Below are 19,998 nucleotides of genomic sequence, written 5' to 3' on the forward strand. Positions count from 1 at the left end.
CCGGGGGCTGCATCACAGCAGGGCTGGGCCTCGCACACCCTCGGGGGGCTCAGTGCAGCCCGGGGGTCCTCAAACACCCTCCGAGGGTCCGTGCATACCTGTGGGGGGCTCAGGACACCCCGAGAGTCCGTGCACACCCCCCGAGGGTCCGTGCACACCCATGGGGGCTCAGCGCACCCCGAGGGTCCTTGCAGGAGTTTTCAGTCCAAGAGACTGAGCCGGTGCAGCTCCTCGCAGGCCCCTCCTTCCCCCTCAGCTCCTTCCCCCTCGGCTCCTTCCCCCTCGCAGGCGGCTCCTTCCCCCTCGCAGGTGGCTCCTCGCGCCCTCGGCTCCTCCCGGGGGGCTCCTTGCACACCCAGCGGGGTCCCCACGCCGGGGTCCCGCAGCTCCGGCTCCTCCCCCTCCTCCCCCTGCAGGGGTCCCCGGGCCCCCCCCCGGCGCAGCCGACAGGCCTGGGCATAGGGGGGGGCGATGGGCGGGGCGGGGGGGGCACGTAGGTGTAGGGCCTGGCTGGGTCCAGCTGTGGGGAGAGGGGCTCCCAGTATAGCCCAGTCCTTCCTGGTAGAGCCCAGTGCCTCCCAGTATGGCTCAGTGCCTCCCAGTATGGCTCAGTGCCCCCCTGAACCCACCAAAAGTAAGTAGGGAATTCCACCAGGACCCCACTGCCCTCCCGGTATGTCCCCGTGCCTTCCCAGTGCTGCCCCATACCCACAAGCACCAGGCAAAAACTGACCCCAGTTCCTCCCAGTCCATCCTGATCAGCTCCAAGGCCTCCCCCAGTCTCTCCCAGTCCATCCCAGTCAGCTCCAGGGGCTCCCCCAGTCTCTCCCAGTCCCTCCTAGTCAGCTCTAGGGGCTCCCCCAGTCCCTCCCAGTGCTCCCAGTGCCCCCAGTACCTGCAGGGGGTAGGTGCGGTCAGGGTCGTAGGCGCTCAGATCCCCGCAGGCCACAAAGGGGACAATGACACGGGAGGGACCCGAGAGCTGGGACAGGGCCAGGCCTGGGGGGTGGAATTAGGGGGCTGGGGGGGCACCCCAAATCCTCACGGGTCCCAACCCCCCCGAATTTCCCCAGGGACCCCCCCCTATAGCCCTCAGAGACCCCCAAATCCTTCCAGGGACCCCACAAAACACTCCAAAGGGCCTCCCAATGATTCCCAGAGACTCCAAAATCCTCTCAGAGACCCCCAAAATCCCCTCAGGGACCCCCAGAGAACCCAAACCCCCTTAGGAACCCCTCAAAATGTCCCCAGAGACCTCCCAGTGGTCTCCACAGACCCCAAAATCCCTCCCAGAGACATCCTAATGACCCCCAGACACCCCAAAATCCTGCCAGGTACCCTCAAAATTCCTGCAGGGACCCCTGGAAATGCCCCCAGTGACCCCCCAATAGCCCTCAGAGACCCCCAACTGCCCCGGAGACCCCCCAGCCCCCCCAGGGCCCCTTACCCGCGTCGGGGTCAAGCAGGGGATTGTCCATGGTGGGCACGAAGCCCTCGGGGGGGCTGTAGCCACGGCACACAACGAAAGCCTCTGCAAAAAGTGGGGATTGGAGGGGTCCCCCAAACTCAGGAGGGTCTCCCCAAAGCTGAGGGGGGTCCCCAGTTTTTGGGGAGGGGTCTCACCGATGCTGGAGTTGCGGCTGCTGCGGGGTTTGGCGCAGGTGACGTCGGGGAAGAAGAGGCGCAATTGGGAGTAGAGCAGGGTCACGTCCTTGCCCCGGAAAATCTGGGGGGGCAGGGGCGTTAGGACCCCATTTTTGGGGTCGGGGGAGCCCCAGACCCCCCTCATTTTGGGGGAATCCCCTCACGGACTCACCTTAGCCACGAAGGTGCCGCCTTTCTTCAAGACGTGGGTGGTGATGTTCAGCGCCTAGAGGAGGGGAGACCCCCCAAAAGAGGGATTTGGGGGAGTTGGGGGGGTTTGATGTTCCCTCAGGGCTTTGCGGGTCCCCAGGAGGTTGTGGGGGGAGTCAGGGGGGGTTAACCCCACTTACTGCCAGCAGCAGCTGAGCCTGGATGTACTCGTCCAGGTCGTGCAGCCCCGTCACTGTGGGGAAATTCGGGGCTCAGGGGGGTTCGGGGGGCTCAGGTGTCCCCCCCAGGCTCCAGCCCCCCCAAACTCACCGTCAGGGGCCCCGTCACAGACCACCAGGTCAGCCGGGTGCCCCTCGAAGTGGCGCTGGATCTCCTGGGCTGTGGAGGCCTGGGGGGAGAAGGGGGAAATGGGGTTTGGGGGTGGAATTTGGGGGTCTGGGGGTACCCTGGGGAGGGAAAACGGCATCTGAGGGAGCCCCTGGGGGGAAGAATTTGGGGCTGGGGGTCCTGGGGCTGGGGGGGCCCTGGGGAGGGGAAGAGGGTCAGGGTGGGAAATGGAGATCAGGGGTGTTCTGGGTGGGGGGAGAAAAATGGGGTCGGGGGGTATCTGCGAGGTGATTTGGGGTCTGGGGGTAGGAAAGGGGCCTGGGGGAGGGATTTGGGGTCAGTGGGGCCCAGGGGGAGGGAAAATGAGGTTTGGGGGTTCACGGGGGGAGAATATGGAGCTTGAGGGGAGCCCAGGGAATCTGGGGGTGCCCCAGGGAGCTTCAGGTTTAGGCAGAGTCCGTGGGGGTGGGGGGGGGGTCCCCACCTTGGTGATGTCCCCCTGGACCTGCAGCCCCCCAGGACAGGGCCTTTGGGGGGGCTTGGGGGGCCATGGAGGCTTTGGGGGGTTCTGGGGGGGGGTCCCCACCTTGGTGATGTCCCCCTGGATCTGCAGCACCCCCGGGAGCGGCGCCATGGCCTGGAGATCCACGGCCACCACCTGTGCTGGGGACCCCTTGGAGCCCCTGGGGGGGCGTCAGGAGGGGCCGACTCCCCCCTGGCCCCCCCAGACCCCCAGTGCCCCCCCGGGCCCTCAGGGAACCCCTGGGGGGACATCAGGACATCGACCCCTCCCCCAGACTGCACCCCTGGGACCCCCAAACAACCCTCCCTGAGCCCCCCCCACTCCCAAACTGGGGTTCCCAGTCCTCCCAGTTCACCAAATGGGCACTGCCAGTTCAGTCAGACCCCAGACCAGCATTCCCAGTCTCCCCGGCTGAGACCCCCAGTCCTCCCAGTCCCCAGCCTATGACCCCCCCAAACCAGCACCCCAAGACCCTCCAGTGCAGGACTCTCAGTCCCTCCAGCCCCCAACCGGGAACCCCAGTTCCCCCCAGTCCCCCCAGTGCCCCCAGTCCCACCTGAGATGTCGACTCAGCACTTGGCTCCAGCTCCCAGGGGCGGCACAAAGATCCACAGCCCGACGGACCCCTGGGCCCCAGTGCTCCCAGTTACACCAGTGCTCCCAGTTACCCCTGGGCCCCAGTGCTCCCAGTTACACCAGTGCTCCCAGTTACACCAGTGCTCCCAGTTACCCCTGGGCCCCAGTGCTCCCAGTTACACCAGTGCTCCCAGTTACCCCTGGGCCCCGGTGCTCCCAGTTACCCCAGTGCTTCCAGACCTCTGGGCCCCCAGTGCTCCCAGTTACGCCAGTGCTCCTGGGCCCAAGTGCTCCCAGTCACTCCAGTGCTCCTGGGCCCCCAGTGCTCCCAGTTACACCAGTGCTCCCAGACCTCTGGGCCCCCAGTGCTCCCAATTACCCCAGTGCTCCCAGACCTCTGGGCCCCCAATGCTCCCAATTACCCCAGTGCTTCCAGACCTCTGGGCCCCCAGTGCTCCCAGTTACCCCAGTGCTTGCAGTCATCCCCAGCACTCCCAGTGCCTCCCCCAGCACTGCCCCCAGTGCTCCCAGTCCCTGCCAGTGCCCCCAGTGCCACCAGTACCCTGGAAGAGCTGGAAGCGCTGGTCGAGCTGCAGCAGTTTGAAGGCGCTGCGGGCTCTCCAGCCGCCCTCCTTGGCCAGCCTGTAGTAAATGTCGCGCTTGTCCTTGGAGGAGCGGCCCATGGCGACCCCGCACGGCCTGCTGGCAACAAGCCCTGCTCACGTGGGGGGCACCCACCACAGCCCCCAACCCACACCCAGGGCTCGGGGGGGCACCCCGCACGCCACTTGTGATGTTGTAACCTCCACAGAGTTGTTTATTTGTGTGCCCCACTATTTATTTATAGGTTCGATGGTTTATTTGTAGGTCCTACTGTAAACAAACCACTGTTTATATGGGGGGGGGGGGCACACAGGGGGGTCCCAGGGAGATCCTGTGGCTCCAACCCACACCTACGGGTTATGGGGGGCCCCCACGGCCTGTTCACACCTCTACAAAGCCTTTAAATCACATCAATTTAGGTCGTGTCATTTTTATAGGTCCTACATTTAAACCCTCCCTACAAACCCTCACTGAGCCACTGCGCATGCGCTGTCCTGGCGTTCCCGCCCCTGGCGCGCGGCCGGCGCACGCGCAGCCCCGCCCACCCCGGCGCGCGCGATTTCCCCCCCTCCCCCTTACAACCTCCCCCCTCGCCCTCGCCGCTGCCTCCCGCTCGCCGCGGTACCGGAACGCTCCCGGGAAGGACCGCGGAGGAAACGCAGGAGGAAGGAGGAACGGACGCGGCGGGAGCGGTGAGGGCGGAGCGGCGGTGGCGGCGGCTGAGGCGGGCGGCGGGTGCAATGCGCGTGCGCCTGGCGGGAAGCGTGAGGGGAGGGCGCGCGAGTTGGGGGGGGGGGGGCTCCTTTTCTCACCGCGCATGCGCGGGGCGGGAATTGCGTGTGGGTTTCCCGCCTTTTTCTTTGAGGGGAGGGGGGATTTCTGCGCCCCTTTTTTGCTGTGCGACGCAGGAGCCGTGAGGGGTGGAGGGGGTTCCTCCCTTTTTCGGTGAGGGGACGGGGAGTTTCCCGCCCTTTTCCATGAGGAGAGGGGGGAGGGTTTCCCTTCATTTTTCCATGAGGGGAGAGGATTTCCCACCTTTTCTCACCAGGCGGGAATGGTGAGGGGAGGGGGCTTTCCGGCCATTTTTCCGTGAGCGGAGGAGAGGTGTTCCTGCTCTTTTTCCTGTGTGGTGAGGGGGTTTCCCACCGTTTCTTACCAGGCGGGAACCGTGAGGGGAGGTTTCCCGCCTTTTTTCGTGAGGGGAGGGGTTTCCCGCCACGCGGGGCACGCTGGGAGCTGTAGTCTGTGGGGTTTGGGGGTACATTTTGGGGCGCCGGGACAAGTCCTTCAGGATCTATAGACACCCCCCGACAGGCTGTTGTCGCGACAGAGCCACCGGAACCGGTAATGCAGTAATAAAAAACCTTTATTTCCCAATATATTGCCCCAAAAAGCCTCCCGTGGGCTGGGGGACGGGGGGAACACCCCGAAAACTAACGGAGGTACCCCAGAAACTGAGGCGGGCACCCCAAAACCCGTGAGGGGCAAGGGCATCCTTAAACCTGAGGGGAGGTCTCCCCAGGGGGAAACTGAGGCACGGGCGGTTCAAGGCACTTGCGAAGGCATTTTGGGGAGGGGCAACCCCTGAGGAACCTCCAGATCTACCCCTGTCTCCCCCCCCCGGGGGGACCCAGGCGTCGGGACCCCTCAATAATTTAAGGCTGGGGGTCCCCCTGCGGGGGGGGAGATCTGGGGAGGTCTCTGGGTTGTTGGGTTGTTCAGGCACCGTCTGGGGACTCTGAAGGGGAGACAAAGTGGGGGGATTAGTTACACCCCCAGGGACCCCCAAACCCTCTGGGGATCTTCAACCCCCCGGATTTCTCCCCAGTACCCTCCACAGGGCAGCAACCCCCTCCCAGTGTTTCCAGTTCTCCACTATGTGTTCCTACCAGTTCCATCAGTAGGGCTGCCCTCCCTTTCCCAGTGCTCCCAGTTACCCCCATGGGTCATCTCCCCCACTCCCAGTGCTCCCAGCTCTCCCCTACTGGTCCTTGGCAGTGCTCCCAGTACCCTCCCATGGGGCAGCAACCCCTCCCCAGTGCTCCCACTTCCCCCTGTAGGTTAGGAACCCCCTTCCCAGTGCTCCCAGTACACACCAGTGGGGGCGGCGGTGTGGCCCTGCCGTGTGGGTAGGGTGATGTAGGCGTCGTATCCCAGAAGGATCCCAGCCAGGATCCCGAACACCTGATGGGTAGAGGGGGTCAGAGACACCCAAACTCCCCCTGTAGCCCCACCCCCCCCCCACCCCATCCAGGAGCCAGAACACCTGGGGGGCGGGGGGATCAGAGACCCCCAGACCCCTCCTTTGTACCCTAACCGCCTACACCCACAAAGATCCCCCTTATCCAGGAGCCCAAACACCTGGGAGGGGTCAGAGACCCCTCAAACCCCCCCCACCCCCTCCCTACACCCTGGTCAGGAGCCCAAACACCCGAGGGGGGGTCAGAGATCCCACAACCCGGCCCCCCCAAATTCCCCACTCACCCCTCCCGCGATGCCGGCGCCGTCCCGGTGGCCGACAATGACGATGAGGGAGGTGATGAGGAAGAGCACAGCACCGATGACGCAGCGCGTGAAGTCCTGGGGGGCACAGATGGGACCCCTCAGGCACCCCCAAACCTTCTGGGGACCCCCGACCTCCAGGGATTCCCCCCAGAGACCCCCAAACTCTTTGGGGACCCCCAACCCCCAGGGACACTCTCCCACTCAGCCACTCCAGGACCTCCCAACCTTCCCCCCAGCCCCCCCAAACCCCTCTCAGCCCCCCCCAAACACCTCTAATCCACTCCCAGTGTCCCCCAAACCCTGCCAGGGCCCCCTCAGATCCCCTCCCTCCTCCCAGGCCCCCAGTGCCCCCGAACACCCCCAGTCCTCAAATCCCCTCTCAGCTTTCCCAAACCTCATCCTAAATCACTCCCCATGACCTCCAAGCCATATTAGGAGTCCCCCAAACCTCTCCCCAGCCCAAGAACCCTCAAACCTCCTCTCAGCTCCCCCAGATGCCCCCCAAATCTCCTCTCAGCTTTCCCAAACCCCCTCTAATCCCCCCCAATTTCCACCAGACTCCCCCAGTGCCCCCCGACTCACGGTCCAGCCCCAGTGCAGCAGGGGCAGCCGGGGGGGCAGGCGGCAGCCCCAGGCCAGCAGCACCAGCGCGGCGAACACCAGCTCCACCGCGGCCAGCCCCGCGTAGCCTGAGCGTGATGCCCCGAAGCAGATCAGGGTCAGCAGGCACAGGATCTGCGGGTACAGGGCCATATAGGATCCATACGGCCTGGGGGGGCACCCTCTGAACCCTCCCCATAAACCCCACGTGCCCACAGAGGCCCCCCATACAGTGGCATACACCCCATTAGGCATCCCCAGCACAGCTTATTTCCCTTATGGAATGTCCGTAGTGTGCCCTATAGACCTGCTGCACTCCAGGTACCCTGGGCTACCTAGAGACCCTCCGTGACGCCTTCAGAGACCCCTCTTAGCAGTGCTTATCGACCCCATGCAGTGCCCATATATGGCTGCTGAGGGAATGCCTACAGTACCCCTTATAACAGCCCCTGTATAGATCCTGAGCGCCATCCTATAGGGCCCTAGAGATTCTGGGCCGTCACCTAAAGACTCTTACAGCGCCTCCTTTGTACTGCTGTGGGGTCACCTACAGCTGGCCCGTAGCGTCCCCAATAGGCCACCGTGGGGTCTGGACGGACCCGCCCCCTTAGCGGCCCCTCTAAGCCCCCATAGGGTCCCCCCCCGCCCCCATGGGCCACCATGGGCTCCCCACAGAACCCCCCCGCCCCCGGAGCGCCCCCTGCAGGGTCCCCATGGATTCCCCCGGCCCCGCCCCCGGAGCGCCCCCTGCAGGGTCCCCATGGATTCCCACGGCCCCGCCCCCGGAGCGCCCCCTGCAGGGTCCCCATGGATTCCCACGGCCCCGCCCCCGGAGCGCCCCCTGCAGGGTCCCCATGGATTCCCACGGCCCCGCCCCCGGAGCGCCCCCTGCAGGGTCCCCATGGATTCCCCCGGCCCCGCCCCCGCGTGGGCGCCGGGACAGCAGCGCCGTTGTGGGAGCGCCGGGGCGGGGCCGTCTCCCGGCAACGGTCGCCATGGCAACGGCACAACAGTGCCCACCCTCCTCCGCCTTCCAAGGGGCGATGGCGGGGGTGGGGCCCGCCGGGCTGGGGGCTCTTAAACGGGCAGAGGCTGGAGTCCCTTAAAGGGGCCGCGCCCGCCGTGACGCGGCGAGCGCCGCCCGGGCTGGCGCAATAACGGCTGGCACGGCGGGCCCGGGCACCGCCCGAACCCCCCCGGGACGGGACCCAGACATCCGGGCTCCCTCCCCGCTTTCGCACCAAGGCGCCCGGGCCCCGCCCTTTCTCACCTTCCCTGCTCTGCCCCACCCCCCTTCCCCAAGGGCGTTGCCCCTCCACGCGCCCGAAGCGGGACCGGGAGGCGCGGGGGAAGCGGATGCCGGTGGTCTCCCACGGCAGAGGGGACGCTGCTGCGGGGGGTGCCGGCCCCCACGGACACCCGGGCCCTCACTCCACGTGTTAGCGGGAAGCCGAGCACCCGGAGAGCCGGGCATCCCCCCCGGAGGGTACCCCGGTGTCCCGGTGCCCCCCCAAAATGGGGACCCAGCTGTCACGGTATTCCCCACCCCCTTCAAAATAGGGACCCAGGCATTCTACTAACGCCCAAAATTGGGATCCCGTCATCCCGCTACTCCACCCCTCCACTAAAATAGGGGACCCACGTGTCGTGCTGCCCCCCCCAGGCCCCCCCAAATTGGGGATCCAGGTATCCTGCTGTCCCCCTCCCAGAAACGGCGATTCCAGACATCCTGGTCCACCCCCAGCGCAGGGACCCAGGCATCCTCCTGCCCCCCGAATGGGCACCCAGGCGTGCACCTCCCCACCCCCCAAAAAACCGGGAGCCGAGTCATCCTGCCCCCTCCAAACAGGGACGGTGGCACGCCAATCCTCCCCCCGCCCCAAGCAGGAGCCGGATATGTCCCGGTGTGTCCCCCCGCGGGGGGTACCCCGCCCCCCCGGTGCCCACCTCCTCTGGGTTCCCCAGCCCCCCGGTGCCCCCCACCCCGGGTGCCCCCACCCCGGGTGCCCCCGGTGTCTCACGATCTCGCCGATGAGCACCAGCCCCTTGCGGGTGCGGCTGAAGGCGAGGCAGGTGCTGGGGCAGCTCTGGGACCCGCTGGACTCCATGGCGGGACCGGGCGGCACCGAACGGGCGGCGCCGGGGGGGGGGGGGGCGAGGGGGAGCGGGGGGGGAACTGGCACGGCGCGGGGGCGGGGCCTGGCGGCGCGCGCCGGCACGCGATTGGCTGGCGGGAGGGCCGAGGGGCGGGGCCTGGCGGTGGGGAAACCCCTATTAGGGATGGACACGGGGGGAGCCCCGGGGGCGGGGCCAACGGCGGGGCCGCCGTCACGTGACTGGGCGGTGGGGGGGGAACCTCGGCGAGGGTCCGGGGGCGGGGCTTGGAGCGGGGGAAGCCCCGGGAGTAGCGACGAGGGGGTCCCGGGGGCGGGGCTTGGAGCGGGGGAAGCCCCGGGAGTAGCGACGAGGGGGTCCCGGGGGGCGGGGCTTGGAGCGGCGGAAGCCCCTGTGACTGGGTCGGGGGTCCTCGGAGGAGGAGCTGAGGTAGGCGGGGCTTACAACGGGGAACCCCCCCGTGATTGGCGGGTGGGCGGGGCTTGGCGCGGGGGAAGCCCCTGACGGCGGCGGGAGGGGGTCCCGAGGGGCGGGGCTTAGAGGGGGCAGGGCCTGAGCGTTCTGGAATTGGGGGTCGCTGTGGGTCTCTAACGGGGTTTGGGGAGCCCTAGAGGAGCCTGTGGGGGTCCCTGGGGGGCTTGGGAGGATCTGGGGAGATCCAGAGGAGCCTGGGGCAGGGTGGGGGTCCCTGGGGAGGTTGGGGGTCCCCAAGGCCTTTTTTTCCCCCGGGGCCGTTGGGCCTCTCTCCGTTTTGGGGTGACTCAGCCGGATGTGGGCAGCGCCGTGCCCGCCGGATGCTGGGGATGGAAAGAACAGGGGGTCCTCACGGGAAATGACTCGGGGAGGCACCGGGGGGTCCCCACCTTTATTGAACACCCCCAAAAATGGGGAGGGGGACAACGTCTCCGTGCGACTCCCAGAACGTGGGGAGGGGGCATTGCATAGCTTGAAGGGCGTCCCTGCCAAAATGGGGGGCACCAAAATCACCCCCCCGGGATGGGGGGGGTCCCCCAAAGCACCAAAAAATCGGGTGCGTGGGGGGAGCACCTCGCTCTGACGTCGCCTTCCATTTGGAGGGGCTCCAGGGGGCAATCAGGGGTGCGGCCCCTCCCCGGGGGGTTTAGGGGTGCAGCCCCCCCACGAGGCAGAAGCAGGGCTCCCCCCGCGGGGAGCTGCCCACGCACAGCCGCAGCACCCCCCGCGCCGGCGGGTTTGGGGGGGCTCCTGGGGGGGAAAAGGGGGGGCGTCACTTCATGTGGGGGTGGGGCAGGACCCCCCGTCCCTCCCCCGAGCCGGGCAGGGGCAGCACGGGGGGCTGGGGGGGCTCCGGGCTGTGCCATTCTTTCTGCGCGGGGGAGGGGCACTGGGGTATCTTACTGAGTTGGGGGAGCAATGGACTGTACCACCTGGTTTTGGGGGGCATGGGATATTCCAGTGTGTTTGGGGGGGCCTAGGCTGTACCACTGCGCTGGCAGGGGGTGTGATCTGTACAAATGCATTTCGGGGGTGCCTGGGTGTCCCAGTGACTTGGGGGGGCCGGGATGTTCCCACCCTGTCCCAGTGAACTTGGGGGATCCTGCCCTGTCTCCATTGAGCTGGGGGGGGCCCGTCGGGGCGCTGGGGGGGCCGAGGGTGGGGGTCTCACCGTGGGTGCGGCGCAGCAGCAGGCGCAGGCGGCTGCCCCCACCCCGGATCCGGGCCAGCGCCTGCGCGTGGCTCATCCCGGCCGTGGGGGCCCCGTTGATGGCCAAGAGCTCGTCACTGACCTGCCCTCCCCAGGAGGGACACCCAAAAGTTATAGGACCCCCACGACCCCCTCCCCCCAGACTCCTCACAACCCCCCAAACACCCCCATTGCTCCCCACCAGAGACCCCATATTACCCCCAAACCACCTCTCCCACCCCCCAGCCACACCCAGGACCCCCATGAACCCCACCCAGGTTGCCCCCAGGACCTCCACAGTTCCCCCAAGTCCCCCCAGCTCCTGACAGAATCCCCCCTAGACCTCACTGCACCCTGACCCCATATAGCCCCCCAGCCCCTATTGCTCCCCTTTCCCCAGTTCCCCCATAGCCCCTTTTGCCCCCAGACCCCCCTTTCCTCCCCCAGGACCCCCGTGGCCCCCCAAGGCCCCCCCGTACCTGGATGCAGCCGCAGCGCTGGGCCGGGCCCCCCTCGCGCAGCCCCCGCACGAAAACCCCGGCGGGGCCCCCCCGGAGGCTGAACCCGAAGCCCCCCGGGCCCCGGGGCAGCTCCACTGTGAACGGGACGGGGTCCTGGGCCCCCAGTACGCACCAGTTACACACCACTTACACACCAGTAACACACCAGTAACACCAGTCACCTCCCTGGGCTGCGGGGCAGTTTTCTGATCCTCCCAGTTACACACCAGTACACACCAGCAACACCCCGCCGGCCGCAGGGCAGCTTCACTTCGAACCGGGAGGGAGGGTACTGACCACACCCAGTACACACCAGTAACACACCAGTCACCCCCGCGAGCTGCGGGACAGCTTCCTGAACCTGCCCAGCACACACCAGTACACACCAGTAACACCCCCCTGGCTGCAGGGCAGCTCCACTGCGAACGGGAAGGAGGGGGAGGGGTGTTCCCGTGGCCCCAGTATACACCAGTTACATACCAGTAAACCCCCCAGGGCGACGAGGCAGCTGCATCCCAGCCCTCCCCATTCCCTCCCAGTGTTCCCAGTATCCTTCCCAGTTCCCTCCCAGTGATCCCAGTCCGTACCTGTGGCCAGGCCAGGCTGTACCCTGGCCCCCTCCCGGTGCTGCTGGGACTCCCCAAGTCCTCATCTGGGGCAGAGAGAGGGGTGGGCTCAGTGCTCCCAGTATCGCCCAGTATACCCGAGTAGCCACTGAGTGCTCCCCAGTCCCCTCCCACTGTCACCTGTCCCCGTCCCACTGCTCCCAGTGCCATCAGCCCCCACCCCAGTGCCCTCCCTGGGACCTCCCAGTGTGCCCAGCCCCCATCCCAGTGCCGCCTGGGACCTCCCAGTGCCATCACCCCCATCCCAGTGCCCTCCCTGGGACCTCCCGGTGTGCCCAGTCCCCATCCCAGTGCCCTCCCAGTGCCCCCTGGGACCTCCCAGTGCCCTCCCAGTGCTCCCAGTGCCCCCAGTACCAGTGGGCAGCAGGTCCCGGGGTTCAGGGCCCACGAAGCTGGTGGCAGCCACAGGCTCAGGGGGGGCCCCAGGGCCTGGGAGGGGGGACACACTGCACCAGTGCTCCCAGTGCCACACAGTGCCCCTCCCAGTGCCCCCCTAGTGCTCCCAATTCCCATGCCAGCCCTTCCCAGTGCATCCCAAGTACCCTTCCCAGTGCATCCCAGTGTCCCCACTCTACCTCCCAGTCCTTCCCAGTATGCCTTAATCCCCTCAGTCCCTCATATCCCCCTCCCAGTGCCCCCCAAACCCTGCCCTGTTCCTTTCCAGTGCCCCAGTGCTCCCCCCAGTCCCTCTCCCAGTGTTCTCACTGCTCTCAGTCGCCTCCACAATGCCCCCAGTCCCCTCCCAGTGCCCCCAGTCCTCCCCCCAGTCCCTCTCCCAGTACTCCCACTGCTCTCAGTCGCCCTCACAATGCCCCCAGTCCCTCCCAGTGCCCCCAGTCCTCCCCCCAGTCCCTCTCCCAGTCCCTCCCAGTGCTCCCAGTCTGGACACACCCAGGCTCCGCAGCAGCAGCAGCAGGTCCCCGTCGCGGGGCTGGATGTGGGGGGGTCCCCGCCGCCCCAGGGTGGGGGGGGCTCGGGGGAGGGGGCGGCGGCGGGGGGGGGCGGCTGTAGCGCAGGACACAGGAGCCCCCCACCACCACCACCACGCTCACTGGGAGGGGGGACCCCGAGTCAGGGACCCCCCAAAACTCGGGGACCCCCCCCAGGGGAGATGGGGACCCCCCCAAAAGACACGGACCCCCCCAAAGGTCGGGGACCCCCCCAGGGGAGATGGGGACCCCCCCCAAAGGACACGGACCCCCCCCAAAGGTCGGGGACACCCCAGAGGAGATGGGGACCCCCCCCAAAGATCAGGGACCCCCCCCAAAGATCAGGGACCCCCCAGGGGAGATGGGGACCCCCCCCAAAGGTCGGGGACCCCCCCAGGGGAGATGGGGACCCCCCCAAAGGACACGGACCCCCCCCAAAGGTGGGGGGCACCCCTGGGGGATGGGGGACACCGCAGGCCAGGGACCCCCCCTCGGGGATGAGACCCCTCAAAGATCATCGACCCCCCCGGGGGTTGGGGACACCCCCAAATTCTGCCCCCCCCCCTTCCCCACTCACCGCTGGGCCCCGGCGGCGCCTCCGGGGGTGGCATCGGGGCTTGGCCCCCCCCCGGGCTGCGGGGGGGCTACGCCTGGGGGGCACCAGTGCTCCCAGTAACCTCCCAGTGCCGTTTGTATCTCACCCACTTCCCCCCCAGTGCCCTCCCCAGCTTCTCCAGTTCCCTCCCGGTTTGCCCCACATCATCCCAGTTCCCCCACAGTGCTCCCAGTGTCCGCCTCCGTGCTCCCCATATCCTCTCCCGGTGCCCCCCCAAGCTCTCCCAATATCCTCCAGCCCCCTCCCAGTGCTCCCAGTCCAGCCCACACCACCCCAGTTCCCCCCCAGACTTCCCAGTACCCCCCCAGTGCCCCTCTCAGTGCCCCAGTATCTACCCAGTCCGCCCCGGCATTCGCAGTATGCCCCCAATGCTCCCAGGATCCTCCCAGTTACCCCACAGTATTCCCAGTATCCCCCCAATAGTGCTGGTATTCTTCCAGTTTCTCCCCAGTGCTCCCAACATCACCTCTAGTGCTCCCAGTACCCTCCCAGTATCCCCCCAATAGCCCCGGCATCCTCCCAGTTTCTCCCGAGTTCCCAGCATCCCCGTGATGCTCCCAGCATCCTCCCAGCACCCTCCCAGCACTCCCAGTATGCCCCCAATGCTCCCCGTGTCCTCCCAGTTCTCCCCCTCAGTGTCCCCAGCATCCCCCCAGTGCTCCCGGTTCACCCCACGCCGCCACGGTGCCCCCACAGTCCTTCCAGTAACCCCTCAGTTCCTTCCCAGCGCCTCCCAGACTTCCCCAGTGCTCCCAGTCCGCCCCATCCCATCCCAGTGCCCCCAGTCCCTCCCCCTCCCCTCGGGTACCGCCGCGGGGTCGCCACGGCAACGGGCGCGAGGCCGGAGGGCGCGAGCGGCGGAGGGACGGGCTGACGGACGCGCGGCTCCGCCAATCAGCGGCCGTGGCACGCGGAGAGGGGGCGGGACGAGCAGGGGGCGGTAGCACCGATAGGCGGGCGGCTCCACCAATCAGCTGGCGCAACGATCGCCGGTCGTGGGCGGGGGCGCGCCGCAAAGGCTGCTGGGAGTTGTAGTCCGCCTCAACCACCTCTTTCTCCCACAGGGCCCCGCGGCGAAAGATGGCGGCGGGCGATGGCGCGGCGGCGGCCGAGGGGACCGCGGGGCCGGGGCCGGTGTCGTTCGCGTTCAGCCGCAGGGCGGAGCGGCGGCGGCCGCTGCCCGCGGGACCCTGCGCGGAGCCCGGTGCCGGCGGCGACACCGACAGCGACACCGATTTCCTGACGGCGGTGGAGGACCGGGAGTTGCTCAGGTGGGCGGGGGAGGAGGCGCGGTTTAGAGATGGGTCTCGCCCATCAAGGCTCGCGGCCCGTCACGGGGCTGCCCTCACAGCGCCCGGGGGCGTGGCTGAGGGCGCTCCCTTAAAAGGTGGGGCAGGGCGTGGCTCAGGTGAGCGGGGGGCGTGGCTTAGCCCGGGCTCCTGCGGGGGGCGTGGCCTCAGGGCAGAGCGAGGCTCAGGTGGGGCTGTCCCGGTGCGGGCAATGAGGGGGCGTGGCCTCGGAGGGGCGTGGCCATGATGCCTTTTCCTGGTGTTAAAATCAAGAGTCATACACGGTCTGGGGAAAAGGGATTTTACTTTGGTATTTATTTAAGGATCCTTAGGTGCACACGTCCAGGTCATGTGCATTGAGATGCACCCCGCCGAGTGTGCCCCCAAAGATCGGGTATAACATTATAGGTTTTACTAATTAGCAGATCTATCAAAGATTCCCCAATGAGAGGCTCGAGTGAGCCCTCCCCCCTCCCCGAGGAGCCTTCCCCTGGATGGTTCTATCTTGGTTTACAGAATGTGTTCTGGAGAGGACCTTGGGCTCTGGGGCACACTGATCCCTAGCTACGAAGCTTCTAAAATGTTTAGTCTCTTAGCTTGACAAACAAGTCCAAGAATGCAGGCAAAAAGCACTGGGAATACAGAAGTTGTAAAAAAGGTATAACAGGGGTATAAAAGAAAAGGCAAAAAATCTCCATGGCATCAGCCAGAGCGGCGTTAACGATCCCTTGGGGCGGGGCTCCGTGTCCGGCTTTCCCATTAAAGGCTTCGGGGGGCGTGGCTTAAGGCGGGTGCTGTCCATCAAGGGTCTGGTGAGGGCGGGGCTTTGTTGGGGCGGGGCTTAGGCCACGTTCCTAATATGGCGGGGGCGGGGGCCGGGGGCGGGGCCTCACCGCGTGCAGCTGCTTGGGGCGGGGCTTTTTGGGGGCGGGGCTTCTGGCAGGGAGCGACCCTTTGTTCAAGAAGGCCTGGTCTGTTTGTGGGCGTGGCTAACTCTCTGGTCCCGCCCCCAGCACGCGGCCAGCCCCGCCCCCCAAAAAGGAGCTGGTGATCCCCCTGATCCCCCCCCACCGCTGGAGGAACCCGGAGCCCCCCCGTGCCGACACAGACCCCGCCCCCGGCCCCGCCCCCGCTTCTGACTCCACCCCCAACACAGACCCCACCCCCTCCGGGACCCCCCCGGACCCCCCCTCGGTGGAGGCTCAGGCAGTGCAGGAGCTGCTGCAGGGTGAGTTCGGGGGGTCCTGGGGGGTTCTGGGGACCCGATTGAGCCCCCCTGGGCCCCCCCTGACTCCCTGCACCCCACAGAGGCACGGCAGAGCCAGGAGCAGCCCAACGGGGCCTCGGGACCCCCCATCTCCATCCCCCTCCAGCTGCCTGACAAGGACATCGCCACGGGGCCGCAGCCGGTGAGGGACCCCCCGAACATCCCCCAGGACCCCCAGAGTGACCCCTTCCCCCATCAGAGTGACCTCCTCATCCCGGGGCCTGCAGAACTCCCCTGGGGATCCCCAAGTCCTTCCCAGGGCCCCTCCAACCACCTTTTCCCCTGTAGTTCCCTCCCCAGCCCCGTAAGTGCCCCCTAGGCCCCCCAAGTGCCCCCCCCAGCTCCAAACCCCCCATGCTCTCCCCAGACCGCCCAGGACTACGAGGCCGTGCCTGTGGGGCAGTTCGGGCTGGCCATGCTGCGGGGGATGGGCTGGAGCCAGGGCCAGGGCATCGGGCGCACCTTCCCCAGGTGAGTGGGGGCACCCCTGAACCGCGGGGACACCCCTGAACCCCGCAGAGCCGGGGGGGATTGTGGGGGGGGGACACCTGAATCCCCCTGAGCCCCCCGAAGATGGGCACACGGGCTGGAGCCAGGGCTGAGGCATTCATTGGTGGGGGAGGGACCCCAAAGTGGTGGGGGGCACCCTGGAACCACTGAAACCCCCCCAAAAGCTGGGGGGGATCCCTGAACATGCCAGCCCTGGGGGAGACAGGCTTCAAGGGGAAGCTTTGGGGTGCCACGGCCCCCTGTGCCCCTCCCAGGGTGGTTTCTGTGGTGCCCTGATCCTCTCTTTTCCTAATAATTTTGGGGTCCCCTGACCTCCCAGGGCTGGTTCTAGGGACCCCTAGGATGGATTTTGGGGTGCCCTGACCCCGCTTTCCCCCCGCAGGGTGGTGACCCCCCTGGAAGCACCGGCCGCGCCCGCGGGGGCTGGGCCTGGGCGCTGAGGCGGCCCCCCCGGGCACCCCCAAACCTGGGGAGCCTTCCCAGGGGGGCCCGGCCGTGGGGGACCCCGTGCGCATCGAGGCCGGGCCCCACCGCGGCGTGGAGGGCAAGGTGAGACCAGTACAGACCAGTGCAAACCAGTATGGGGCACTGGGGGGTACTGGGGCGAACTGGGGATGTTGGGGTGGGGGCAGGGGAGGCCAGGGAGGGACCGAGGGGGGGCACTGAGGGTGCTGACACCCCCCCGCTTCTCCCAGTGTGCCCAGTATGGCACTGGGGGGGCCTCTGGGTGAGGTACTGGGAGGTGCTGGGTGGATACTGGGGGTAACTGAGGCAGGACTGAGGGTGTGATGGGGGTAATCGGTGCTGGGGAGTAACTGGGAGGCACTGGGAGGGTGACTGGGGTTACTGGGAGGCTGCTGGGAGGTACTGGGGGCTACTGGAGTTTAGTTGCTGGGAGGTGACTGGTGGCTGACTGGTGTTACTGGGGGGTGACTGGAAAACCTTTGGATGTTATTGGGGGTAACCAGGAGCCTACTGGGAGGTAACTGGGCTAACTGGGCCCCCAGGTGGAGGCGCTGGACCCCGAGACTGGGCGGGCACTGGTGCGGCTCCAGCTGGGGGGGCAGGTGGTGGCCGTGAACCAGCACGGGCTGCGCCCAGTCAGCACTGGTGAGTGTCCCAGTCTGGACCATTAACCCCCCACGCCCCTCCCATCCCCAGTAACCCCCAGGTCAGTCAGTCCGGCCTGTGCCTGATTTGTACTGGTGAGTGTCCCAGTTTGGACCAGTACATCCCAGTAATCTTCCCCCTCATGTAGTTTAATTCCCCCAGTACCCTGCAGACCAGTGTGAGCCCAGTCTGCACTGGGGAGCCTCTCCATAAGCCCCAGTGTCACCCAGTAACCTCCCAGGGCCTCCCAGTAACACCTCAGAAGAGCCCAGTAAGCCTCAGTGCCTCCCACTACTTCCCAGTTTCCCTCCAGTAACCTCCCAGTCCCCCCCAGTCCCTCCCAGTTTCCCACAGAATCCCCTCCCAGGGCGCCCCCAGCCCTCTCCCAGTGCCTCCCAGTACCTTCCAGTTCCCCACAGGTGCCTCTGGCCACCCCCCTCAGAAGGGGGCGCAGGAGGGGGCGCAGGGCGGGGCCCCCCCGTGGGGGGGAAAGAAGCGGAAGGAGCCCCCCGAAAACGAGAGGTGAGGGGGGGCTGGGGGGACTCATTTTGGGGGGGTCCTTAGGGGGGTGTGACTGACCCCTGGGGAGCTGGGGGGCTTTGGGGGGCCCCCAGAATTTGGGGAGCTCCCTGACCCCTGCGGGGCCTTGGGGGCACCCACGGAAGGGGCTTGGGTGGGTCTGACCATTGGGGAACTTTGGGGGGTCTCTGGGGGGGGGCTCTGACACCTGAGGGGCTCTGGGGGACCCCGGCCCCCCCCGACTGTCCTGTGCCCCCCCAGGTGTGTGAAGCAGGCACGGGGGGCCCCCCCTGCACCCCCCATTGGCTGCGCAGGGACCTGCGGGTGCGCTGCGTGGACAGGGCCTTCCGGGGCGGCCGCTACTACAACTGCAAGGTGGGACCCCAGAACCGCCCCCAGAACCCCCCCGACCCTGGAATCACAGCCCAAACCTCCTTTGGAGCCACAAAATCACCCCCCGGACACCCAAAACCCCCCCCGGGGCACCCCGGAACCCCTCAGGGGAGCCCTAAAATGGCACGGGGACCCCAAAACCACCCCCGTGGACCCCCAAAATTCCAGTGGGGCCTCAACACCCCCCAGGGAACCCTGGAAATCCCTATGGGACACCACATTCCTCCTGTGGGACCCCAAAGCCCCCCAGGGGCCCCTGGAAACACCCTGGGACCCCCAAAAACCACCCTGGGACCCCCATGAAGCACTTTTGGAGACACCACCCCCCACTTCCAAGGACCCCCAAAGTCCCCATGGCCCCCCCAAGATCCCCTGAGGGCTCCCCAGGAGCCCCCAAGGGTTGGGGGGGTGGGTCTCTGCCCCCCAAAATCAGCCCCGGGGGGGGTCTCTGCCCCCAAAAGCCCCCCCTGGGGCACATCTGGGTGGGATTTGGGGGTCCTGACCCCCCTGGCCCCCCCAGATGCAGATCGAGGACCTGCTGGCCCCCGACACCTGCGTGTGCCGCACCGATGACGGGCGCCTGGTGGAAGGTGAGACCCCGCCCCGAGGGGAATCTGGGGGGTCCTGACCCTCCCTGAGCACCCCTGACCCCATCTGAAGCCCCCTGACCCCCATAACCCTCTTGAACCCCCAAAATCACCCTGATCTCCCTGACCCCCCATGCTCCCCCGACCCCTCTGAGTCCCAAAACGCCCCCTCCCCTGGCCCCCGACCCCTGTGCCCCCCGAACCTGCCTCCCCTGACCCCCCATAACCCCCCAGCTCCCCCTCCCCATTGCACCCCAGCCCGTCTGACCCCCCAAATGCTCCCTCCCCACACCCACCAATGCCCCCGGAGCCCGCAACGCCCCGAGTCCCCCAGCCCCCCCACCGCTCCCCTGGCCCCCCGGAGCCCCCCGCCCTGAGCCCCCCCGTGCCCCCCAGGCCTGCGGGAGGCCTCTCTGGAGACGGTGGTGCCCCGGGGCAGCTCGGACCGCGTCATGGTGGTGCTGGGGGAGCACGCGGGGAAGGTGAGCGCGACCCCCCGCCCCGAGCCCCTCCCCGAGCCCCCTCCCCGAATGACCCCTGATCCCCCCCAATTCCCGCAGGTGGGGCAGATCCTGGAGCGGGAGCCGGAGCGCGGGCGGGCGCTGGTGCAGCTGGGCCGGGACGCGGTGCTGCCGCTGCCCTACGACTCCATCTGCCATTACCTGGGGGGGGCGACGACGACTGAGACCCCTCCCCAAAACCTCCCGCCAGCTTCCAACATGGCCGCCGCGGCTTCACGGCAATAAAACCTGTTCGAACGAACAGCGGCTGCCGCGGTTGTTTTGCACCCCGCGGTGGTTGTTGAAAGGAGGGGGACCCTCCGCCCCTGGTGAGCTCGGAGCCCCCCCGATGCCCTCCGAGCCGGTGCCGGTGCCGGTGCCGGTGCCGCTTTGCCCGCTCCCAACATGGCGGCTGCGCGGCCGCT

General features: G+C 67.4%; 3 protein-coding genes across 3 annotated transcripts; 1 reads left to right on the plus strand and 2 right to left on the minus strand.

Annotated features, from left to right (window-relative positions):
* Window positions 1-105: 105 nt before the first annotated feature.
* Window positions 106-4,591, minus strand: FTSJ1 (FtsJ RNA 2'-O-methyltransferase 1). The gene is given in 12 exon segments (XM_039572574.1): window positions 106-484; window positions 487-520; window positions 896-999; window positions 1,448-1,531; window positions 1,624-1,726; window positions 1,817-1,870; window positions 1,995-2,047; window positions 2,125-2,203; window positions 2,729-2,825; window positions 3,222-3,291; window positions 3,804-3,940; window positions 4,470-4,591. Coding segments are annotated over 11 exon segments (1,083 nt in total). The 5' UTR covers window positions 3,925-3,940; window positions 4,470-4,591; the 3' UTR covers window positions 106-200.
* Window positions 4,409-19,835, plus strand: GPKOW (G-patch domain and KOW motifs). The gene is made up of 14 exons (XM_039572564.1): window positions 4,409-4,536; window positions 14,463-14,669; window positions 15,701-15,915; window positions 15,996-16,096; window positions 16,322-16,425; window positions 16,528-16,567; window positions 16,867-17,013; window positions 17,472-17,574; window positions 17,626-17,635; window positions 17,994-18,096; window positions 18,355-18,468; window positions 19,007-19,076; window positions 19,470-19,555; window positions 19,634-19,835. Exons 2-14 carry the CDS (start codon window positions 14,479-14,481, stop codon window positions 19,817-19,819), a joined length of 1,470 nt encoding a protein of 489 aa, XP_039428498.1. The 5' UTR covers window positions 4,409-4,536; window positions 14,463-14,478; the 3' UTR covers window positions 19,820-19,835.
* On the minus strand, window positions 5,193-9,095 carry PLP2 (proteolipid protein 2). Its single transcript, XM_039572579.1, has 5 exons — window positions 8,971-9,095; window positions 6,932-7,084; window positions 6,329-6,424; window positions 5,941-6,028; window positions 5,193-5,582 (listed from the first exon to the last, which is right to left on the minus strand). The coding sequence occupies exons 1-5, from the start codon at window positions 9,055-9,057 to the stop codon at window positions 5,563-5,565; spliced, it is 444 nt and encodes a 147-aa protein (XP_039428513.1). The 5' UTR covers window positions 9,058-9,095; the 3' UTR covers window positions 5,193-5,562.
* Window positions 19,836-19,998: the final 163 nt, after the last annotated feature.

This window comes from Corvus cornix, unplaced genomic scaffold (genome assembly GCF_000738735.6).
Source record: "Corvus cornix cornix isolate S_Up_H32 unplaced genomic scaffold, ASM73873v5 scaffold4, whole genome shotgun sequence".
Taxonomy (NCBI): domain Eukaryota; kingdom Metazoa; phylum Chordata; class Aves; order Passeriformes; family Corvidae; genus Corvus; species Corvus cornix.

Coding starts and splice junctions, on each gene's coding strand:
- GPKOW (XM_039572564.1), top strand. CDS start 14,479: ATGGCGGCGGGCGATGGCGCGGCGGCGGCCGAGGGGACCGCGGGGCCG. Junction 15,916..15,995: donor AGTGCAGGAGCTGCTGCAGG/GTGAGTTCGGGG, acceptor TGCACCCCACAG/AGGCACGGCAGAGCCAGGAG. Junction 19,077..19,469: donor TGACGGGCGCCTGGTGGAAG/GTGAGACCCCGC, acceptor CGTGCCCCCCAG/GCCTGCGGGAGGCCTCTCTG.
- PLP2 (XM_039572579.1), bottom strand. CDS start 9,057: ATGGAGTCCAGCGGGTCCCAGAGCTGCCCCAGCACCTGCCTCGCCTTC. Junction 7,085..8,970: donor TGGTGCTCATCGGCGAGATC/GTGAGACACCGG, acceptor CTGTACCCGCAG/ATCCTGTGCCTGCTGACCCT. Junction 6,425..6,931: donor TGCTGCACTGGGGCTGGACC/GTGAGTCGGGGG, acceptor TGTGCCCCCCAG/GACTTCACGCGCTGCGTCAT.